The sequence below is a fragment of the Coregonus clupeaformis genome, chromosome 23, assembly GCF_020615455.1.
Source record: "Coregonus clupeaformis isolate EN_2021a chromosome 23, ASM2061545v1, whole genome shotgun sequence".
Taxonomy (NCBI): Eukaryota; Metazoa; Chordata; class Actinopteri; order Salmoniformes; family Salmonidae; genus Coregonus; species Coregonus clupeaformis.
Genome location: NC_059214.1, coordinates 12957687 through 12975477, shown reverse-complemented (window position 1 = coordinate 12975477; position 17791 = coordinate 12957687). Strand labels below are relative to the sequence as shown.

Sequence of the window (17791 nt, the reverse complement as noted above, 5' to 3'; positions counted from 1 at the left end):
GGCAGCCCTCCAATACGTAAGGGACAACGTCTTTACTGCCTCCTCAGGAAGCAGAAGCCAAGAGGGCGTCCCTCAGATGCTGATACTTCTGAGTGGGGGAAGGTCCAGTGATAATGTTGACATACCAGCTTCTGCCCTGAAAAAGAGTGGGGTCTTGATCTTTGGCATTGGAACCAGAAATTCCAGCAGAGAGGTTCAAAGGATTGCCACTGATCCTAGTTTTTCCCAGTCTGTTTCTGAATTCACTGACCTCCCCAGCATCCAGGAGCAGTTTTTCTCCACACTCATAACTGTAAAAGTTGAGGCTACACCCATAACCCCAACAGTCATAGGTAAGAACTGATGCGTTATCCAGGACAACTAAAGCAACACACACATATTTCAGTCTCAGGTTCCATGAAGCAATGTTGACATATATTTTTGTTTTGTTTCTGATACTCTTAGTGGACCAAAGCATTGCCAGAAAGGATGTAGTATTCCTGCTGGATGGTTCTGATGGCACTAAGAATGGCTTCCCAGCAATGCGTGACTTTGTTCAAAGAGTGGTAGAGAAACTCACTGTGGAGGAAAACAGAGATCGAGTCTCTGTGGTCCAGTATAGCAGAGAATCAGAGGCCCACTTCTATCTGAACACTTATACAACAAAGGAAGACGTTATGGAGACCGTAAGAGGCCTGAGGCACAAAGGAGGGAGACCCCTCAACACTGGGGCAGCTCTCCAGTATGTCAGGGACAATGTCTTTATTGCCTCCTCCGGAAGTAGGCGCCTTGAAGGTGTTCCACAGATTCTGATACTTTTGAATGGTGGAAGGTCCTTTGACAATGTAGATACACCAGCGTCTGCTCTCAAGGAGCTTGGTGTCTTGGTGTTTGGAATTGGAACAAGGAGCTCTGATAGCAGAGAATTACAAAAGATATCCTATGACCCCAGCTATGCTCTTTCCGTGTCTGAATTTACTGACCTCCCCAATGTCCAACAGCAGCTTATTTCTGCTATAAGCACTGTCATTGTACAGGTGACAACCATGACACCAACAGTAATACCAACAATACTAGGTAAGAAAGATATGGTTTTGATCAGTTCCATTTGCTCTCTTACATCAGGATGGAGTATTTGATAGCTTTGACATTTTAAGTAGATGCACCTGAGACCTTTCATGTTGGTTTCATTTCATACCTCTGTAGGAATGTTCTCTATGATAGCACTCAGTCCAATGCACACATTGCCACTTTCTTTGAACAGTTGTTTGAGATTAGGGAAAGGGATGACTTTCATATGACAGAAGCATCTTTGTCCTGTTTTTCCCATACCAATGCAACATTTAATATGACTCTTTTTCTGAACATTCACATTCACTAGTTGAGAGTCAGGCTCCCAGGAGGGATGTCGTGTTCTTGCTGGATGGATCTGATGGCACTAGGAGTGGATTCCCAGCAATGCGGGACTTTGTTCAAAGAGTGGTGGAGACACTCGGTGTGGATGAGAACAAAGATCGCGTTGCTGTGGTCCAGTACAGTAGAGATCCAGCTGCCCAATTCTATCTGAACACCTACACAACAAAAGGAGAGATTCTCAACACTGTAAGAGGTCTGAGACACAAAGGTGGGAGACCTCTCAACACTGGAGCAGCTCTCCAGTACGTGAGAGACAATGTCTTTACTGCCTCCTCCGGAAGTCGACGCTTTGAAGGTGTTCCACAGTTACTGATTCTGCTGAGTGGTGGAAGGTCCTTTGACAATGTTGACACTCCAGCTTCTGCTCTGAAGGAGCTTGGGGTCTTGATCTTTGGAATTGGAACAAGGAGTTCTGATAGCAGAGAATTGCAGAGGATATCACATGATCCCAGTTACGCTCTGTCTGTCTCTGACTTCACTGACCTTCCAAACATCCAGCAGCAACTTCTGTCCTCGGTGGAGGCAGTTGTTATTGACGTTACTCCAGAATCGCCAACAGTTTTAGGTATGTGTCATCACTGTTAATTAAGAGTCAGGAAGTGTTAGTAACATGTCAGCTGATTCTTAGAAACGACTGTATAATTTGACCACAAGCCCTACATTTGACCAGTCTGATTGACATAATCTATTTCTTTTCTCAGTTGATCATGACACCTCCAGAAAGGATGTGGTATTTCTTGTGGATGGTTCTGATGGCGCAAGGAATGGATTCCCAGCAATGCGTGATTTTGTTCAGAGAGTAGTGGGGAAACTCAATGTGGGAGGAGACAAAGACCGCGTTTCTGTTGTCCAGTACGGTAGAGATCAAGAAGTTAATTTCTATCTGAACACATACACCACCAAGGAGGACATTCTTGACACTGTCAGAAGTCTGAGGCACAGAGGAGGTAGACCCCTTAACACTGGGGCAGCCCTCCAATACGTAAGGGACAACGTCTTTACTGCCTCCTCAGGAAGCAGAAGCCAAGAGGGCGTCCCTCAGATGCTGATACTTCTGAGTGGGGGAAGGTCCAGTGATAATGTTGACATACCTGCTTCTGCCCTGAAAAAGAGTGGGGTCTTGATCTTTGGCATTGGAACCAGAAATTCCAGCAGAGAGGTTCAAAGGATTGCCACTGATCCTAGTTTTTCCCAGTCTGTTTCTGAATTCACTGACCTCCCCAGCATCCAGGAGCAGTTTTTCTCCACACTCATAACTGTACAAAGTTGAGGCTACACCCATAACCCCAACAGTCATAGGTAAGAACTGATGCGTTATCCAGGACAACTAAAGCAACACACACATATTTCAGTCTCAGGTTCCATGAAGCAATGTTGACATATATATTTGTTTTGTTTCTGATACTCTTAGTGGACCAAAGCATTGCCAGAAAGGATGTAGTATTCCTGCTGGATGGTTCTGATGGCACTAAGAATGGCTTCCCAGCAATGCGTGACTTTGTTCAAAGAGTGGTAGAGAAACTCACTGTGGAGGAAAACAGAGATCGAGTCTCTGTGGTCCAGTATAGCAGAGAATCAGAGGCCCACTTCTATCTGAACACTTATACAACAAAGGAAGACGTTGTGGAGACCGTAAGAGGCCTGAGGCACAAAGGAGGGAGACCCCTCAACACTGGGGCAGCTCTCCAGTATGTCAGGGACAATGTCTTTATTGCCTCCTCCGGAAGTAGGCGCCTTGAAGGTGTTCCACAGATTCTGATACTGTTGAATGGTGGAAGGTCCTTTGACAATGTAGATACACCAGCGTCTGCTCTCAAGGAGCTTGGTGTCTTGGTGTTTGGAATTGGAACAAGGAGCTCTGATAGCAGAGAATTACAAAAGATATCCTATGACCCCAGCTATGCTCTTTCCGTGTCTGAATTTACTGACCTCCCCAATGTCCAACAGCAGCTTCTTTCTGCTATAAGCACTGTCATTGTACAGGTGACAACCATGACACCAACAGTAATACCAACAATACTAGGTAAGAAAGATATGGTTTTGATCAGTTCCATTTGCTCTCTTACATCAGGATGGAGTATTTGATAGCTTTGACATTTTAAGTAGATGCACCTGAGACCTTTCATGTTGGTTTCAATTCATACCTCTGTAGGAATGTTCTCGATGATAGCACTCAGTCCAATGCACACATTGCCACTTTCTTTGAACAGTTGTTTGAGATTAGGGAAAGGGATGACTTTCATATGACAGAAGCATCTTTGTCCTGTTTTTCCCTTACCAATGCAACATTTAATATGACTCTTTTTCTGAACATTCACATTCACTAGTTGAGAGTCAGGCTCCCAGGAGGGATGTCGTGTTCTTGCTGGATGGATCTGATGGCACTAGGAGTGGATTCCCAGCAATGCGGGACTTTGTTCAAAGAGTGGTGGAGACACTCGGTGTGGATGAGAACAAAGATCGCGTTGCTGTGGTCCAGTACAGTAGAGATCCAGCTGCCCAATTCTATCTGAACACCTACACAACAAAAGGAGAGATTCTCAACACTGTAAGAGGTCTGAGACACAAAGGTGGGAGACCTCTCAACACTGGAGCAGCTCTCCAGTACGTGAGAGACAATGTCTTTACTGCATCCTCCGGAAGTCGACGCTTTGAAGGTGTTCCACAGTTACTGATTCTGCTGAGTGGTGGAAGGTCCTTTGACAATGTTGACACTCCAGCTTCTGCTCTGAAGGAGCTTGGGGTCTTGATCTTTGGAATTGGAACAAGGAGTTCTGATAGCAGAGAATTGCAGAGGATATCACATGATCCCAGTTACGCTCTGTCTGTCTCTGACTTCACTGACCTTCCAAACATCCAGCAGCAACTTCTGTCCTCGGTGGAGGCAGTTGTTATTGACGTTACTCCAGAATCGCCAACAGTTTTAGGTATGTGTCATCACTGTTAATTAAGAGTCAGGAAGTGTTAGTAACATGTCAGCTGATTCTTAGAAACGACTGTATAATTTGACCACAAGCCCTACATTTGACCAGTCTGATTGACATAATCTATTTCTTTTCTCAGTTGATCATGACACCTCCAGAAAGGATGTGGTATTCCTTGTGGATGGTTCTGATGGCGCAAGGAATGGATTCCCAGCAATGCGTGATTTTGTTCAGAGAGTAGTGGGGAAACTCAATGTGGGAGGAGACAAAGACCGTGTTTCTGTTGTCCAGTACGGTAGAGATCAAGAAGTTCATTTCTATCTGAACACATACACCACCAAGGAGGACATTCTTGACACTGTCAGAAGTCTGAGGCACAGAGGAGGTAGACCCCTTAACACTGGGGCAGCCCTCCAATACGTAAGGGACAACGTCTTTACTGCCTCCTCAGGAAGCAGAAGCCAAGAGGGCGTCCCTCAGATGCTGATACTTCTGAGTGGGGGAAGGTCCAGTGATAATGTTGACATACCAGCTTCTGCCCTGAAAAAGAGTGGGGTCTTGATCTTTGGCATTGGAACCAGAAATTCCAGCAGAGAGGTTCAAAGGATTGCCACTGATCCTAGTTTTTCCCAGTCTGTTTCTGAATTCACTGACCTCCCCAGCATCCAGGAGCAGTTTTTCTCCACACTCATAACTGTAAAAGTTGAGGCTACACCCATAACCCCAACAGTCATAGGTAAGAACTGATGCGTTATCCAGGACAACTAAAGCAACACACACATATTTCAGTCTCAGGTTCCATGAAGCAATGTTGACATATATTTTTGTTTTGTTTCTGATACTCTTAGTGGACCAAAGCATTGCCAGAAAGGATGTAGTATTCCTGCTGGATGGTTCTGATGGCACTAAGAATGGCTTCCCAGCAATGCGTGACTTTGTTCAAAGAGTGGTAGAGAAACTCACTGTGGAGGAAAACAGAGATCGAGTCTCTGTGGTCCAGTATAGCAGAGAATCAGAGGCCCACTTCTATCTGAACACTTATACAACAAAGGAAGACGTTATGGAGACCGTAAGAGGCCTGAGGCACAAAGGAGGGAGACCCCTCAACACTGGGGCAGCTCTCCAGTATGTCAGGGACAATGTCTTTATTGCCTCCTCCGGAAGTAGGCGCCTTGAAGGTGTTCCACAGATTCTGATACTTTTGAATGGTGGAAGGTCCTTTGACAATGTAGATACACCAGCGTCTGCTCTCAAGGAGCTTGGTGTCTTGGTGTTTGGAATTGGAACAAGGAGCTCTGATAGCAGAGAATTACAAAAGATATCCTATGACCCCAGCTATGCTCTTTCCGTGTCTGAATTTACTGACCTCCCCAATGTCCAACAGCAGCTTATTTCTGCTATAAGCACTGTCATTGTACAGGTGACAACCATGACACCAACAGTAATACCAACAATACTAGGTAAGAAAGATATGGTTTTGATCAGTTCCATTTGCTCTCTTACATCAGGATGGAGTATTTGATAGCTTTGACATTTTAAGTAGATGCACCTGAGACCTTTCATGTTGGTTTCATTTCATACCTCTGTAGGAATGTTCTCTATGATAGCACTCAGTCCAATGCACACATTGCCACTTTCTTTGAACAGTTGTTTGAGATTAGGGAAAGGGATGACTTTCATATGACAGAAGCATCTTTGTCCTGTTTTTCCCATACCAATGCAACATTTAATATGACTCTTTTTCTGAACATTCACATTCACTAGTTGAGAGTCAGGCTCCCAGGAGGGATGTCGTGTTCTTGCTGGATGGATCTGATGGCACTAGGAGTGGATTCCCAGCAATGCGGGACTTTGTTCAAAGAGTGGTGGAGACACTCGGTGTGGATGAGAACAAAGATCGCGTTGCTGTGGTCCAGTACAGTAGAGATCCAGCTGCCCAATTCTATCTGAACACCTACACAACAAAAGGAGAGATTCTCAACACTGTAAGAGGTCTGAGACACAAAGGTGGGAGACCTCTCAACACTGGAGCAGCTCTCCAGTACGTGAGAGACAATGTCTTTACTGCCTCCTCCGGAAGTCGACGCTTTGAAGGTGTTCCACAGTTACTGATTCTGCTGAGTGGTGGAAGGTCCTTTGACAATGTTGACAATCCAGCTTCTGCTCTGAAGGAGCTTGGGGTCTTGATCTTTGGAATTGGAACAAGGAGTTCTGATAGCAGAGAATTGCAGAGGATATCACATGATCCCAGTTACGCTCTGTCTGTCTCTGACTTCACTGACCTTCCAAACATCCAGCAGCAACTTCTGTCCTCGGTGGAGGCAGTTGTTATTGACGTTACTCCAGAATCGCCAACAGTTTTAGGTATGTGTCATCACTGTTAATTAAGAGTCAGGAAGTGTTAGTAACATGTCAGCTGATTCTTAGAAACGACTGTATAATTTGACCACAAGCCCTACATTTGACCAGTCTGATTGACATAATCTATTTCTTTTCTCAGTTGATCATGACACCTCCAGAAAGGATGTGGTATTCCTTGTGGATGGTTCTGATGGCGCAAGGAATGGATTCCCAGCAATGCGTGATTTTGTTCAGAGAGTAGTGGGGAAACTCAATGTGGGAGGAGACAAAGACCGTGTTTCTGTTGTCCAGTACGGTAGAGATCAAGAAGTTCATTTCTATCTGAACACATACACCACCAAGGAGGACATTCTTGACACTGTCAGAAGTCTGAGGCACAGAGGAGGTAGACCCCTTAACACTGGGGCAGCCCTCCAATATGTAAGGGACAACGTCTTTACTGCCTCCTCAGGAAGCAGAAGCCAAGAGGGCGTCCCTCAGATGCTGATACTTCTGAGTGGGGGTAGGTCCAGTGATAATGTTGACATACCTGCTTCTGCCCTGAAAAAGAGTGGGGTCTTGATCTTTGGCATTGGAACCAGAAATTCCAGCAGAGAGGTTCAAAGGATTGCCACTGATCCTAGTTTTTCCCAGTCTGTTTCTGAATTCACTGACCTCCCCAGCATCCATGAGCAGTTTTTCTCCACACTCATAACTGTAAAAGTTGAGGCTACACCCATAACCCCAACAGTCATAGGTAAGAACTGATGCGTTATCCAGGACAACTAAAGCAACACACACATATTTCAGTCTCAGGTTCCATGAAGCAATGTTGACATATATATTTGTTTTGTTTCTGATACTCTTAGTGGACCAAAGCATTGCCAGAAAGGATGTAGTATTCCTGCTGGATGGTTCTGATGGCACTAAGAATGGCTTCCCAGCAATGCGTGACTTTGTTCAAAGAGTGGTAGAGAAACTCACTGTGGAGGAAAACAGAGATCGAGTCTCTGTGGTCCAGTATAGCAGAGAATCAGAGGCCCACTTCTATCTGAACACTCATACAACAAAGGAAGACGTTGTGGAGACCGTAAGAGGCCTGAGGCACAAAGGAGGGAGACCCCTCAACACTGGGGCAGCTCTCCAGTATGTCAGGGACAATGTCTTTACTGCCTCCTCCGGAAGTAGGCGCCTTGAAGGTGTTCCACAGATTCTGATACTGTTGAGTGGTGGAAGGTCCTTTGACAATGTTGACACTCCAGCTTCTGCTCTGAAGGAGCTTGGGGTCTTGATCTTTGGAATTGGAACAAGGAGTTCTGATAGCAGAGAATTGCAGAGGATATCACATGATCCCAGTTACGCTCTGTCTGTCTCTGACTTCACTGACCTTCCAAACATCCAGCAGCAACTTCTGTCCTCGGTGGAGGCAGTTGTTATTGACGTTACTCCAGAATCGCCAACAGTTTTAGGTATGTGTCATCACTGTTAATTAAGAGTCAGGAAGTGTTAGTAACATGTCAGCTGATTCTTAGAAACGACTGTATAATTTGACCACAAGCCCTACATTTGACCAGACTGATTGACATAATCTATTTCTTTTCTCAGTTGATCATGACACCTCCAGAAAGGATGTGGTATTCCTTGTGGATGGTTCTGATGGCGCAAGGAATGGATTCCCAGCAATGCGTGATTTTGTTCAGAGAGTAGTGGGGAAACTCAATGTGGGAGGAGACAAAGACCGCGTTTCTGTTGTCCAGTACGGTAGAGATCAAGAAGTTCATTTCTATCTGAACACATACACCACCAAGGAGGACATTCTTGACACTGTCAGAAGTCTGAGGCACAGAGGAGGTAGACCCCTTAACACTGGGGCAGCCCTCCAATACGTAAGGGACAACGTCTTTACTGCCTCCTCAGGAAGCAGAAGCCAAGAGGGCGTCCCTCAGATGCTGATACTTCTGAGTGGGGGAAGGTCCAGTGATAATGTTGACATACCAGCTTCTGCCCTGAAAAAGAGTGGGGTCTTGATCTTTGGCATTGGAACCAGAAATTCCAGCAGAGAGGTTCAAAGGATTGCCACTGATCCTAGTTTTTCCCAGTCTGTTTCTGAATTCACTGACCTCCCCAGCATCCAGGAGCAGTTTTTCTCCACACTCATAACTGTAAAAGTTGAGGCTACACCCATAACCCCAACAGTCATAGGTAAGAACTGATCGTTATCCAGGACAACTAAAGCAACACACACATATTTCAGTCTCAGGTTCCATGAAGCAATGTTGACATATATTTTTGTTTTGTTTCTGATACTCTTAGTGGACCAAAGCATTGCCAGAAAGGATGTAGTATTCCTGCTGGATGGTTCTGATGGCACTAAGAATGGCTTCCCAGCAATGCGTGACTTTGTTCAAAGAGTGGTAGAGAAACTCACTGTGGAGGAAAACAGAGATCGAGTCTCTGTGGTCCAGTATAGCAGAGAATCAGAGGCCCACTTCTATCTGAACACTTATACAACAAAGGAAGACGTTATGGAGACCGTAAGAGGCCTGAGGCACAAAGGAGGGAGACCCCTCAACACTGGGGCAGCTCTCCAGTATGTCAGGGACAATGTCTTTATTGCCTCCTCCGGAAGTAGGCGCCTTGAAGGTGTTCCACAGATTCTGATACTTTTGAATGGTGGAAGGTCCTTTGACAATGTAGATACACCAGCGTCTGCTCTCAAGGAGCTTGGTGTCTTGGTGTTTGGAATTGGAACAAGGAGCTCTGATAGCAGAGAATTACAAAAGATATCCTATGACCCCAGCTATGCTCTTTCCGTGTCTGAATTTACTGACCTCCCCAATGTCCAACAGCAGCTTATTTCTGCTATAAGCACTGTCATTGTACAGGTGACAACCATGACACCAACAGTAATACCAACAATACTAGGTAAGAAAGATATGGTTTTGATCAGTTCCATTTGCTCTCTTACATCAGGATGGAGTATTTGATAGCTTTGACATTTTAAGTAGATGCACCTGAGACCTTTCATGTTGGTTTCAATTCATACCTCTGTAGGAATGTTCTCGATGATAGCGCTCAGTCCAATGCACACATTGCCACTTTCTTTGAACAGTTGTTTGAGATTAGGGAAAGGGATGACTTTCATATGACAGAAGCATCTTTGTCCTGTTTTTCCCTTACCAATGCAACATTTAATATGACTCTTTTTCTGAACATTCACATTCACTAGTTGAGAGTCAGGCTCCCAGGAGGGATGTCGTGTTCTTGCTGGATGGATCTGATGGCACTAGGAGTGGATTCCCAGCAATGCGGGACTTTGTTCAAAGAGTGGTGGAGACACTCGGTGTGGATGAGAACAAAGATCGCGTTGCTGTGGTCCAGTACAGTAGAGATCCAGCTGCCCAATTCTATCTGAACACCTACACAACAAAAGGAGAGATTCTCAACACTGTAAGAGGTCTGAGACACAAAGGTGGGAGACCTCTCAACACTGGAGCAGCTCTCCAGTACGTGAGAGACAATGTCTTTACTGCCTCCTCCGGAAGTCGACGCTTTGAAGGTGTTCCACAGTTACTGATTCTGCTGAGTGGTGGAAGGTCCTTTGACAATGTTGACACTCCAGCTTCTGCTCTGAAGGAGCTTGGGGTCTTGATCTTTGGAATTGGAACAAGGAGTTCTGATAGCAGAGAATTGCAGAGGATATCACATGATCCCAGTTACGCTCTGTCTGTCTCTGACTTCACTGACCTTCCAAACATCCAGCAGCAACTTCTGTCCTCGGTGGAGGCAGTTGTTATTGACGTTACTCCAGAATCGCCAACAGTTTTAGGTATGTGTCATCACTGTTAATTAAGAGTCAGGAAGTGTTAGTAACATGTCAGCTGATTCTTAGAAACGACTGTATAATTTGACCACAAGCCCTACATTTGACCAGACTGATTGACATAATCTATTTCTTTTCTCAGTTGATCATGACACCTCCAGAAAGGATGTGGTATTCCTTGTGGATGGTTCTGATGGCGCAAGGAATGGATTCCCAGCAATGCGTGATTTTGTTCAGAGAGTAGTGGGGAAACTCAATGTGGGAGGAGACAAAGACCGCGTTTCTGTTGTCCAGTACGGTAGAGATCAAGAAGTTCATTTCTATCTGAACACATACACCACCAAGGAGGACATTCTTGACACTGTCAGAAGTCTGAGGCACAGAGGAGGTAGACCCCTTAACACTGGGGCAGCCCTCCAATACGTAAGGGACAACGTCTTTACTGCCTCCTCAGGAAGCAGAAGCCAAGAGGGCGTCCCTCAGATGCTGATACTTCTGAGTGGGGGAAGGTCCAGTGATAATGTTGACATACCAGCTTCTGCCCTGAAAAAGAGTGGGGTCTTGATCTTTGGCATTGGAACCAGAAATTCCAGCAGAGAGGTCGAAAGGATTGCCACTGATCCTAGTTTTTCCCAGTCTGTTTCTGAATTCACTGACCTCCCCAGCGTCCAGGAGCAGTTTTTCTCCACACTCATAACTGTACAAGTTGAGGCTACACCCATAACCCCAACAGTCATAGGTAAGAACTGATGCGTTATCCAGGACAACTAAAGCAACACAGGTAGCTTAGTGGGTAAGAGCGTTGTGCCAGTAACCGAAAGGTCGCTGGTTCTAATCCCCGAGCCGACTAGGTGAAAAATCTGTCGATGTGCCCTTGAGCAAGGCACTTAACCCTAATTGTTCCTGTAAGTCGCTCTGGATAAGAGCGTCTGCTAAATGACCAAAAAATAAAATAAAAATAAAATAAATAAACACACACATATTTCAGTCTCAGGTTCCATGAAGCAATGTTGACATATATTTTTGTTTTGTTTCTGATACTCTTAGTGGACCAAAGCATTGCCAGAAAGGATGTAGTATTCCTGCTGGATGGTTCTGATGGCACTAAGAATGGCTTCCCAGCAATGCGTGACTTTGTTCAAAGAGTGGTAGAGAAACTCACTGTGGAGGAAAGCAGAGATCGAGTCTCTGTGGTCCAGTATAGCAGAGAATCAGAGGCCCACTTCTATCTGAACACTTATACAACAAAGGAAGATGTTGTGGAGACCGTAAGAGGCCTGAGGCACAAAGGAGGTAGACCCCTCAACACTGGGGCAGCTCTCCAGTATGTCAGGGACAATGTCTTTATTGCCTCCTCCGGAAGTAGACGCCTTGAAGGTGTTCCACAGATTCTGATACTGTTGAATGGTGGAAGGTCCTTTGACAATGTAGATACACCAGCGTCTGCTCTCAAGGAGCTTGGTGTCTTGGTGTTTGGAATTGGAACAAGGAGCTCTGATAGCAAAGAATTACAAAAGATATCCTATGACCCCAGCTATGCTCTTTCCGTGTCTGAATTTACTGACCTCCCCAATGTCCAACAGCAGCTTCTTTCTGCTATAAGCACTGTCATTGTACAGGTGACAACCATGACACCAACAGTAATACCAACAATACTAGGTAAGAAAGATATGGTTTTGATCAGTTCCATTTGCTCTCTTACATCAGGATGGAGTATTTGATAGCTTTGACATTTTAAGTAGATGCACCTGAGACCTTTCATGTTGGTTTCAATTCATACCTCTGTAGGAATGTTCTCGATGATAGCACTCAGTCCAATGCACACATTGCCACTTTCTTTGAACAGTTGTTTGAGATTAGGGAAAGGGATGACTTTCATATGACAGAAGCATCTTTGTCCTGTTTTTCCCTTACCAATGCAACATTTAATATGACTCTTTTTCTGAACATTCACATTCACTAGTTGAGAGTCAGGCTCCCAGGAGGGATGTCGTGTTCTTGCTGGATGGATCTGATGGCACTAGGAGTGGATTCCCAGCAATGCGGGACTTTGTTCAAAGAGTGGTGGAGACACTCGGTGTGGATGAGAACAAAGATCGCGTTGCTGTGGTCCAGTACAGTAGAGATCCAGCTGCCCAATTCTATCTGAACACCTACACAACAAAAGGAGAGATTCTCAACACTGTAAGAGGTCTGAGACACAAAGGTGGGAGACCTCTCAACACTGGAGCAGCTCTCCAGTACGTGAGAGACAATGTCTTTACTGCCTCCTCCGGAAGTCGACGCTTTGAAGGTGTTCCACAGTTACTGATTCTGCTGAGTGGTGGAAGGTCCTTTGACAATGTTGACACTCCAGCTTCTGCTCTGAAGGAGCTTGGGGTCTTGATCTTTGGAATTGGAACAAGGAGTTCTGATAGCAGAGAATTGCAGAGGATATCACATGATCCCAGTTACGCTCTGTCTGTCTCTGACTTCACTGACCTTCCAAACATCCAGCAGCAACTTCTGTCCTCGGTGGAGGCAGTTGTTATTGACGTTACTCCAGAATCGCCAACAGTTTTAGGTATGTGTCATCACTGTTAATTAAGAGTCAGGAAGTGTTAGTAACATGTCAGCTGATTCTTAGAAACGACTGTATAATTTGACCACAAGCCCTACATTTGACCAGACTGATTGACATAATCTATTTCTTTTCTCAGTTGATCATGACACCTCCAGAAAGGATGTGGTATTCCTTGTGGATGGTTCTGATGGCGCAAGGAATGGATTCCCAGCAATGCGTGATTTTGTTCAGAGAGTAGTGGGGAAACTCAATGTGGGAGGAGACAAAGACCGCGTTTCTGTTGTCCAGTACGGTAGAGATCAAGAAGTTCATTTCTATCTGAACACATACACCACCAAGGAGGACATTCTTGACACTGTCAGAAGTCTGAGGCACAGAGGAGGTAGACCCCTTAACACTGGGGCAGCCCTCCAATACGTAAGGGACAACGTCTTTACTGCCTCCTCAGGAAGCAGAAGCCAAGAGGGCGTCCCTCAGATGCTGATACTTCTGAGTGGGGGAAGGTCCAGTGATAATGTTGACATACCAGCTTCTGCCCTGAAAAAGAGTGGGGTCTTGATCTTTGGCATTGGAACCAGAAATTCCAGCAGAGAGGTCGAAAGGATTGCCACTGATCCTAGTTTTTCCCAGTCTGTTTCTGAATTCACTGACCTCCCCAGCGTCCAGGAGCAGTTTTTCTCCACACTCATAACTGTACAAGTTGAGGCTACACCCATAACCCCAACAGTCATAGGTAAGAACTGATGCGTTATCCAGGACAACTAAAGCAACACACACATATTTCAGTCTCAGGTTCCATGAAGCAATGTTGACATATATTTTTGTTTTGTTTCTGATACTCTTAGTGGACCAAAGCATTGCCAGAAAGGATGTAGTATTCCTGCTGGATGGTTCTGATGGCACTAAGAATGGCTTCCCAGCAATGCGTGACTTTGTTCAAAGAGTGGTAGAGAAACTCACTGTGGAGGAAAACAGAGATCGAGTCTCTGTGGTCCAGTATAGCAGAGAATCAGAGGCCCACTTCTATCTGAACACTTATACAACAAAGGAAGACGTTGTGGAGACCGTAAGAGGCCTGAGGCACAAAGGAGGTAGACCCCTCAACACTGGGGCAGCTCTCCAGTATGTCAGGGACAATGTCTTTATTGCCTCCTCCGGAAGTAGGCGCCTTGAAGGTGTTCCACAGATTCTGATACTGTTGAATGGTGGAAGGTCCTTTGACAATGTAGATACACCAGCGTCTGCTCTCAAGGAGCTTGGTGTCTTGGTGTTTGGAATTGGAACAAGGAGCTCTGATAGCAAAGAATTACAAAAGATATCCTATGACCCCAGCTATGCTCTTTCCGTGTCTGAATTTACTGACCTCCCCAATGTCCAACAGCAGCTTCTTTCTGCTATAAGCACTGTCATTGTACAGGTGACAACCATGACACCAACAGTAATACCAACAATACTAGGTAAGAAAGATATGGTTTTGATCAGTTCCATTTGCTCTCTTACATCAGGATGGAGTATTTGATAGCTTTGACATTTTAAGTAGATGCACCTGAGACCTTTCATGTTGGTTTCAATTCATACCTCTGTAGGAATGTTCTCGATGATAGCACTCAGTCCAATGCACACATTGCCACTTTCTTTGAACAGTTGTTTGAGATTAGGGAAAGGGATGACTTTCATATGACAGAAGCATCTTTGTCCTGTTTTTCCCTTACCAATGCAACATTTAATATGACTCTTTTTCTGAACATTCACATTCACTAGTTGAGAGTCAGGCTCCCAGGAGGGATGTCGTGTTCTTGCTGGATGGATCTGATGGCACTAGGAGTGGATTCCCAGCAATGCGGGACTTTGTTCAAAGAGTGGTGGAGACACTCGGTGTGGATGAGAACAAAGATCGCGTTGCTGTGGTCCAGTACAGTAGAGATCCAGCTGCCCAATTCTATCTGAACACCTACACAACAAAAGGAGAGATTCTCAACACTGTAAGAGGTCTGAGACACAAAGGTGGGAGACCTCTCAACACTGGAGCAGCTCTCCAGTACGTGAGAGACAATGTCTTTACTGCCTCCTCCGGAAGTCGACGCTTTGAAGGTGTTCCACAGTTACTGATTCTGCTGAGTGGTGGAAGGTCCTTTGACAATGTTGACACTCCAGCTTCTGCTCTGAAGGAGCTTGGGGTCTTGATCTTTGGAATTGGAACAAGGAGTTCTGATAGCAGAGAATTGCAGAGGATATCACATGATCCCAGTTACGCTCTGTCTGTCTCTGACTTCACTGACCTTCCAAACATCCAGCAGCAACTTCTGTCCTCGGTGGAGGCAGTTGTTATTGACGTTACTCCAGAATCGCCAACAGTTTTAGGTATGTGTCATCACTGTTAATTAAGAGTCAGGAAGTGTTAGTAACATGTCAGCTGATTCTTAGAAACGACTGTATAATTTGACCACAAGCCCTACATTTGACCAGACTGATTGACATAATCTATTTCTTTTCTCAGTTGATCATGACACCTCCAGAAAGGATGTGGTATTCCTTGTGGATGGTTCTGATGGCGCAAGGAATGGATTCCCAGCAATGCGTGATTTTGTTCAGAGAGTAGTGGGGAAACTCAATGTGGGAGGAGACAAAGACCGCGTTTCTGTTGTCCAGTACGGTAGAGATCAAGAAGTTCATTTCTATCTGAACACATACACCACCAAGGAGGACATTCTTGACACTGTCAGAAGTCTGAGGCACAGAGGAGGTAGACCCCCTTAACACTGGGGCAGCCCTCCAATACGTAAGGGACAACGTCTTTACTGCCTCCTCAGGAAGCAGAAGCCAAGAGGGCGTCCCTCAGATGCTGATACTTCTGAGTGGGGGAAGGTCCAGTGATAATGTTGACATACCAGCTTCTGCCCTGAAAAAGAGTGGGGTCTTGATCTTTGGCATTGGAACCAGAAATTCCAGCAGAGAGGTCGAAAGGATTGCCACTGATCCTAGTTTTTCCCAGTCTGTTTCTGAATTCACTGACCTCCCCAGCGTCCAGGAGCAGTTTTTCTCCACACTCATAACTGTACAAGTTGAGGCTACACCCATAACCCCAACAGTCATAGGTAAGAACTGATGCGTTATCCAGGACAACTAAAGCAACACACACATATTTCAGTCTCAGGTTCCATGAAGCAATGTTGACATATATTTTTGTTTTGTTTCTGATACTCTTAGTGGACCAAAGCATTGCCAGAAAGGATGTAGTATTCCTGCTGGATGGTTCTGATGGCACTAAGAATGGCTTCCCAGCAATGCGTGACTTTGTTCAAAGAGTGGTAGAGAAACTCACTGTGGAGGAAAACAGAGATCGAGTCTCTGTGGTCCAGTATAGCAGAGAATCAGAGGCCCACTTCTATCTGAACACTTATACAACAAAGGAAGACGTTGTGGAGACCGTAAGAGGCCTGAGGCACAAAGGAGGTAGACCCCTCAACACTGGGGCAGCTCTCCAGTATGTCAGGGACAATGTCTTTATTGCCTCCTCCGGAAGTAGGCGCCTTGAAGGTGTTCCACAGATTCTGATACTGTTGAATGGTGGAAGGTCCTTTGACAATGTAGATACACCAGCGTCTGCTCTCAAGGAGCTTGGTGTCTTGGTGTTTGGAATTGGAACAAGGAGCTCTGATAGCAAAGAATTACAAAAGATATCCTATGACCCCAGCTATGCTCTTTCCGTGTCTGAATTTACTGACCTCCCCAATGTCCAACAGCAGCTTCTTTCTGCTATAAGCACTGTCATTGTACAGGTGACAACCATGACACCAACAGTAATACCAACAATACTAGGTAAGAAAGATATGGTTTTGATCAGTTCCATTTGCTCTCTTACATCAGGATGGAGTATTTGATAGCTTTGACATTTTAAGTAGATGCACCTGAGACCTTTCATGTTGGTTTCAATTCATACCTCTGTAGGAATGTTCTCGATGATAGCACTCAGTCCAATGCACACATTGCCACTTTCTTTGAACAGTTGTTTGAGATTAGGGAAAGGGATGACTTTCATATGACAGAAGCATCTTTGTCCTGTTTTTCCCTTACCAATGCAACATTTAATATGACTCTTTTTCTGAACATTCACATTCACTAGTTGAGAGTCAGGCTCCCAGGAGGGATGTCGTGTTCTTGCTGGATGGATCTGATGGCACTAGGAGTGGATTCCCAGCAATGCGGGACTTTGTTCAAAGAGTGGTGGAGACACTCGGTGTGGATGAGAACAAAGATCGCGTTGCTGTGGTCCAGTACAGTAGAGATCCAGCTGCCCAATTCTATCTGAACACCTACACAACAAAAGGAGAGATTCTCAACACTGTAAGAGGTCTGAGACACAAAGGTGGGAGACCTCTCAACACTGGAGCAGCTCTCCAGTACGTGAGAGACAATGTCTTTACTGCCTCCTCCGGAAGTCGACGCTTTGAAGGTGTTCCACAGTTACTGATTCTGCTGAGTGGTGGAAGGTCCTTTGACAATGTTGACACTCCAGCTTCTGCTCTGAAGGAGCTTGGGGTCTTGATCTTTGGAATTGGAACAAGGAGTTCTGATAGCAGAGAATTGCAGAGGATATCACATGATCCCAGTTACGCTCTGTCTGTCTCTGACTTCACTGACCTTCCAAACATCCAGCAGCAACTTCTGTCCTCGGTGGAGGCAGTTGTTATTGACGTTACTCCAGAATCGCCAACAGTTTTAGGTATGTGTCATCACTGTTAATTA

General features: G+C 45.3%; 2 protein-coding genes across 2 annotated transcripts; both read left to right on the top strand.

Moving 5' to 3' along the window:
• The first annotated feature begins 4 nt into the window (after positions 1-4).
• On the top strand, positions 5-2665 carry LOC121536093 (collagen alpha-3(VI) chain-like). The gene is made up of 4 exons (XM_041843395.2): positions 5-332; positions 445-1056; positions 1361-1960; positions 2097-2665. The coding sequence occupies exons 1-4, from the start codon at positions 77-79 to the stop codon at positions 2663-2665; spliced, it is 2037 nt and encodes a 678-aa protein (XP_041699329.2). The 5' UTR covers positions 5-76.
• Positions 2665-17354, top strand: LOC121536091 (collagen alpha-3(VI) chain-like). Its single transcript, XM_041843393.2, has 20 exons — positions 2665-2694; positions 2807-3418; positions 3723-4322; positions 4459-5055; positions 5168-5779; positions 6084-6683; positions 6820-7416; positions 7529-8128; positions 8265-8861; positions 8973-9584; positions 9889-10488; positions 10625-11221; positions 11530-12141; positions 12446-13045; positions 13182-13778; positions 13891-14502; positions 14807-15406; positions 15543-15788; positions 16253-16473; positions 17169-17354. The coding sequence occupies exons 2-20, from the start codon at positions 2884-2886 to the stop codon at positions 17352-17354; spliced, it is 10221 nt and encodes a 3406-aa protein (XP_041699327.2). The 5' UTR covers positions 2665-2694; positions 2807-2883.
• Positions 17355-17791: the final 437 nt, after the last annotated feature.

Coding starts and splice junctions, on each gene's coding strand:
- LOC121536093 (XM_041843395.2), top strand. CDS start 77: ATGCTGATACTTCTGAGTGGGGGAAGGTCCAGTGATAATGTTGACATA. Junction 333..444: donor CATAACCCCAACAGTCATAG/GTAAGAACTGAT, acceptor TGATACTCTTAG/TGGACCAAAGCATTGCCAGA. Junction 1,961..2,096: donor AGAATCGCCAACAGTTTTAG/GTATGTGTCATC, acceptor TTCTTTTCTCAG/TTGATCATGACACCTCCAGA.
- LOC121536091 (XM_041843393.2), top strand. CDS start 2,884: ATGCGTGACTTTGTTCAAAGAGTGGTAGAGAAACTCACTGTGGAGGAA. Junction 8,862..8,972: donor CATAACCCCAACAGTCATAG/GTAAGAACTGAT, acceptor TGATACTCTTAG/TGGACCAAAGCATTGCCAGA. Junction 13,046..13,181: donor AGAATCGCCAACAGTTTTAG/GTATGTGTCATC, acceptor TTCTTTTCTCAG/TTGATCATGACACCTCCAGA.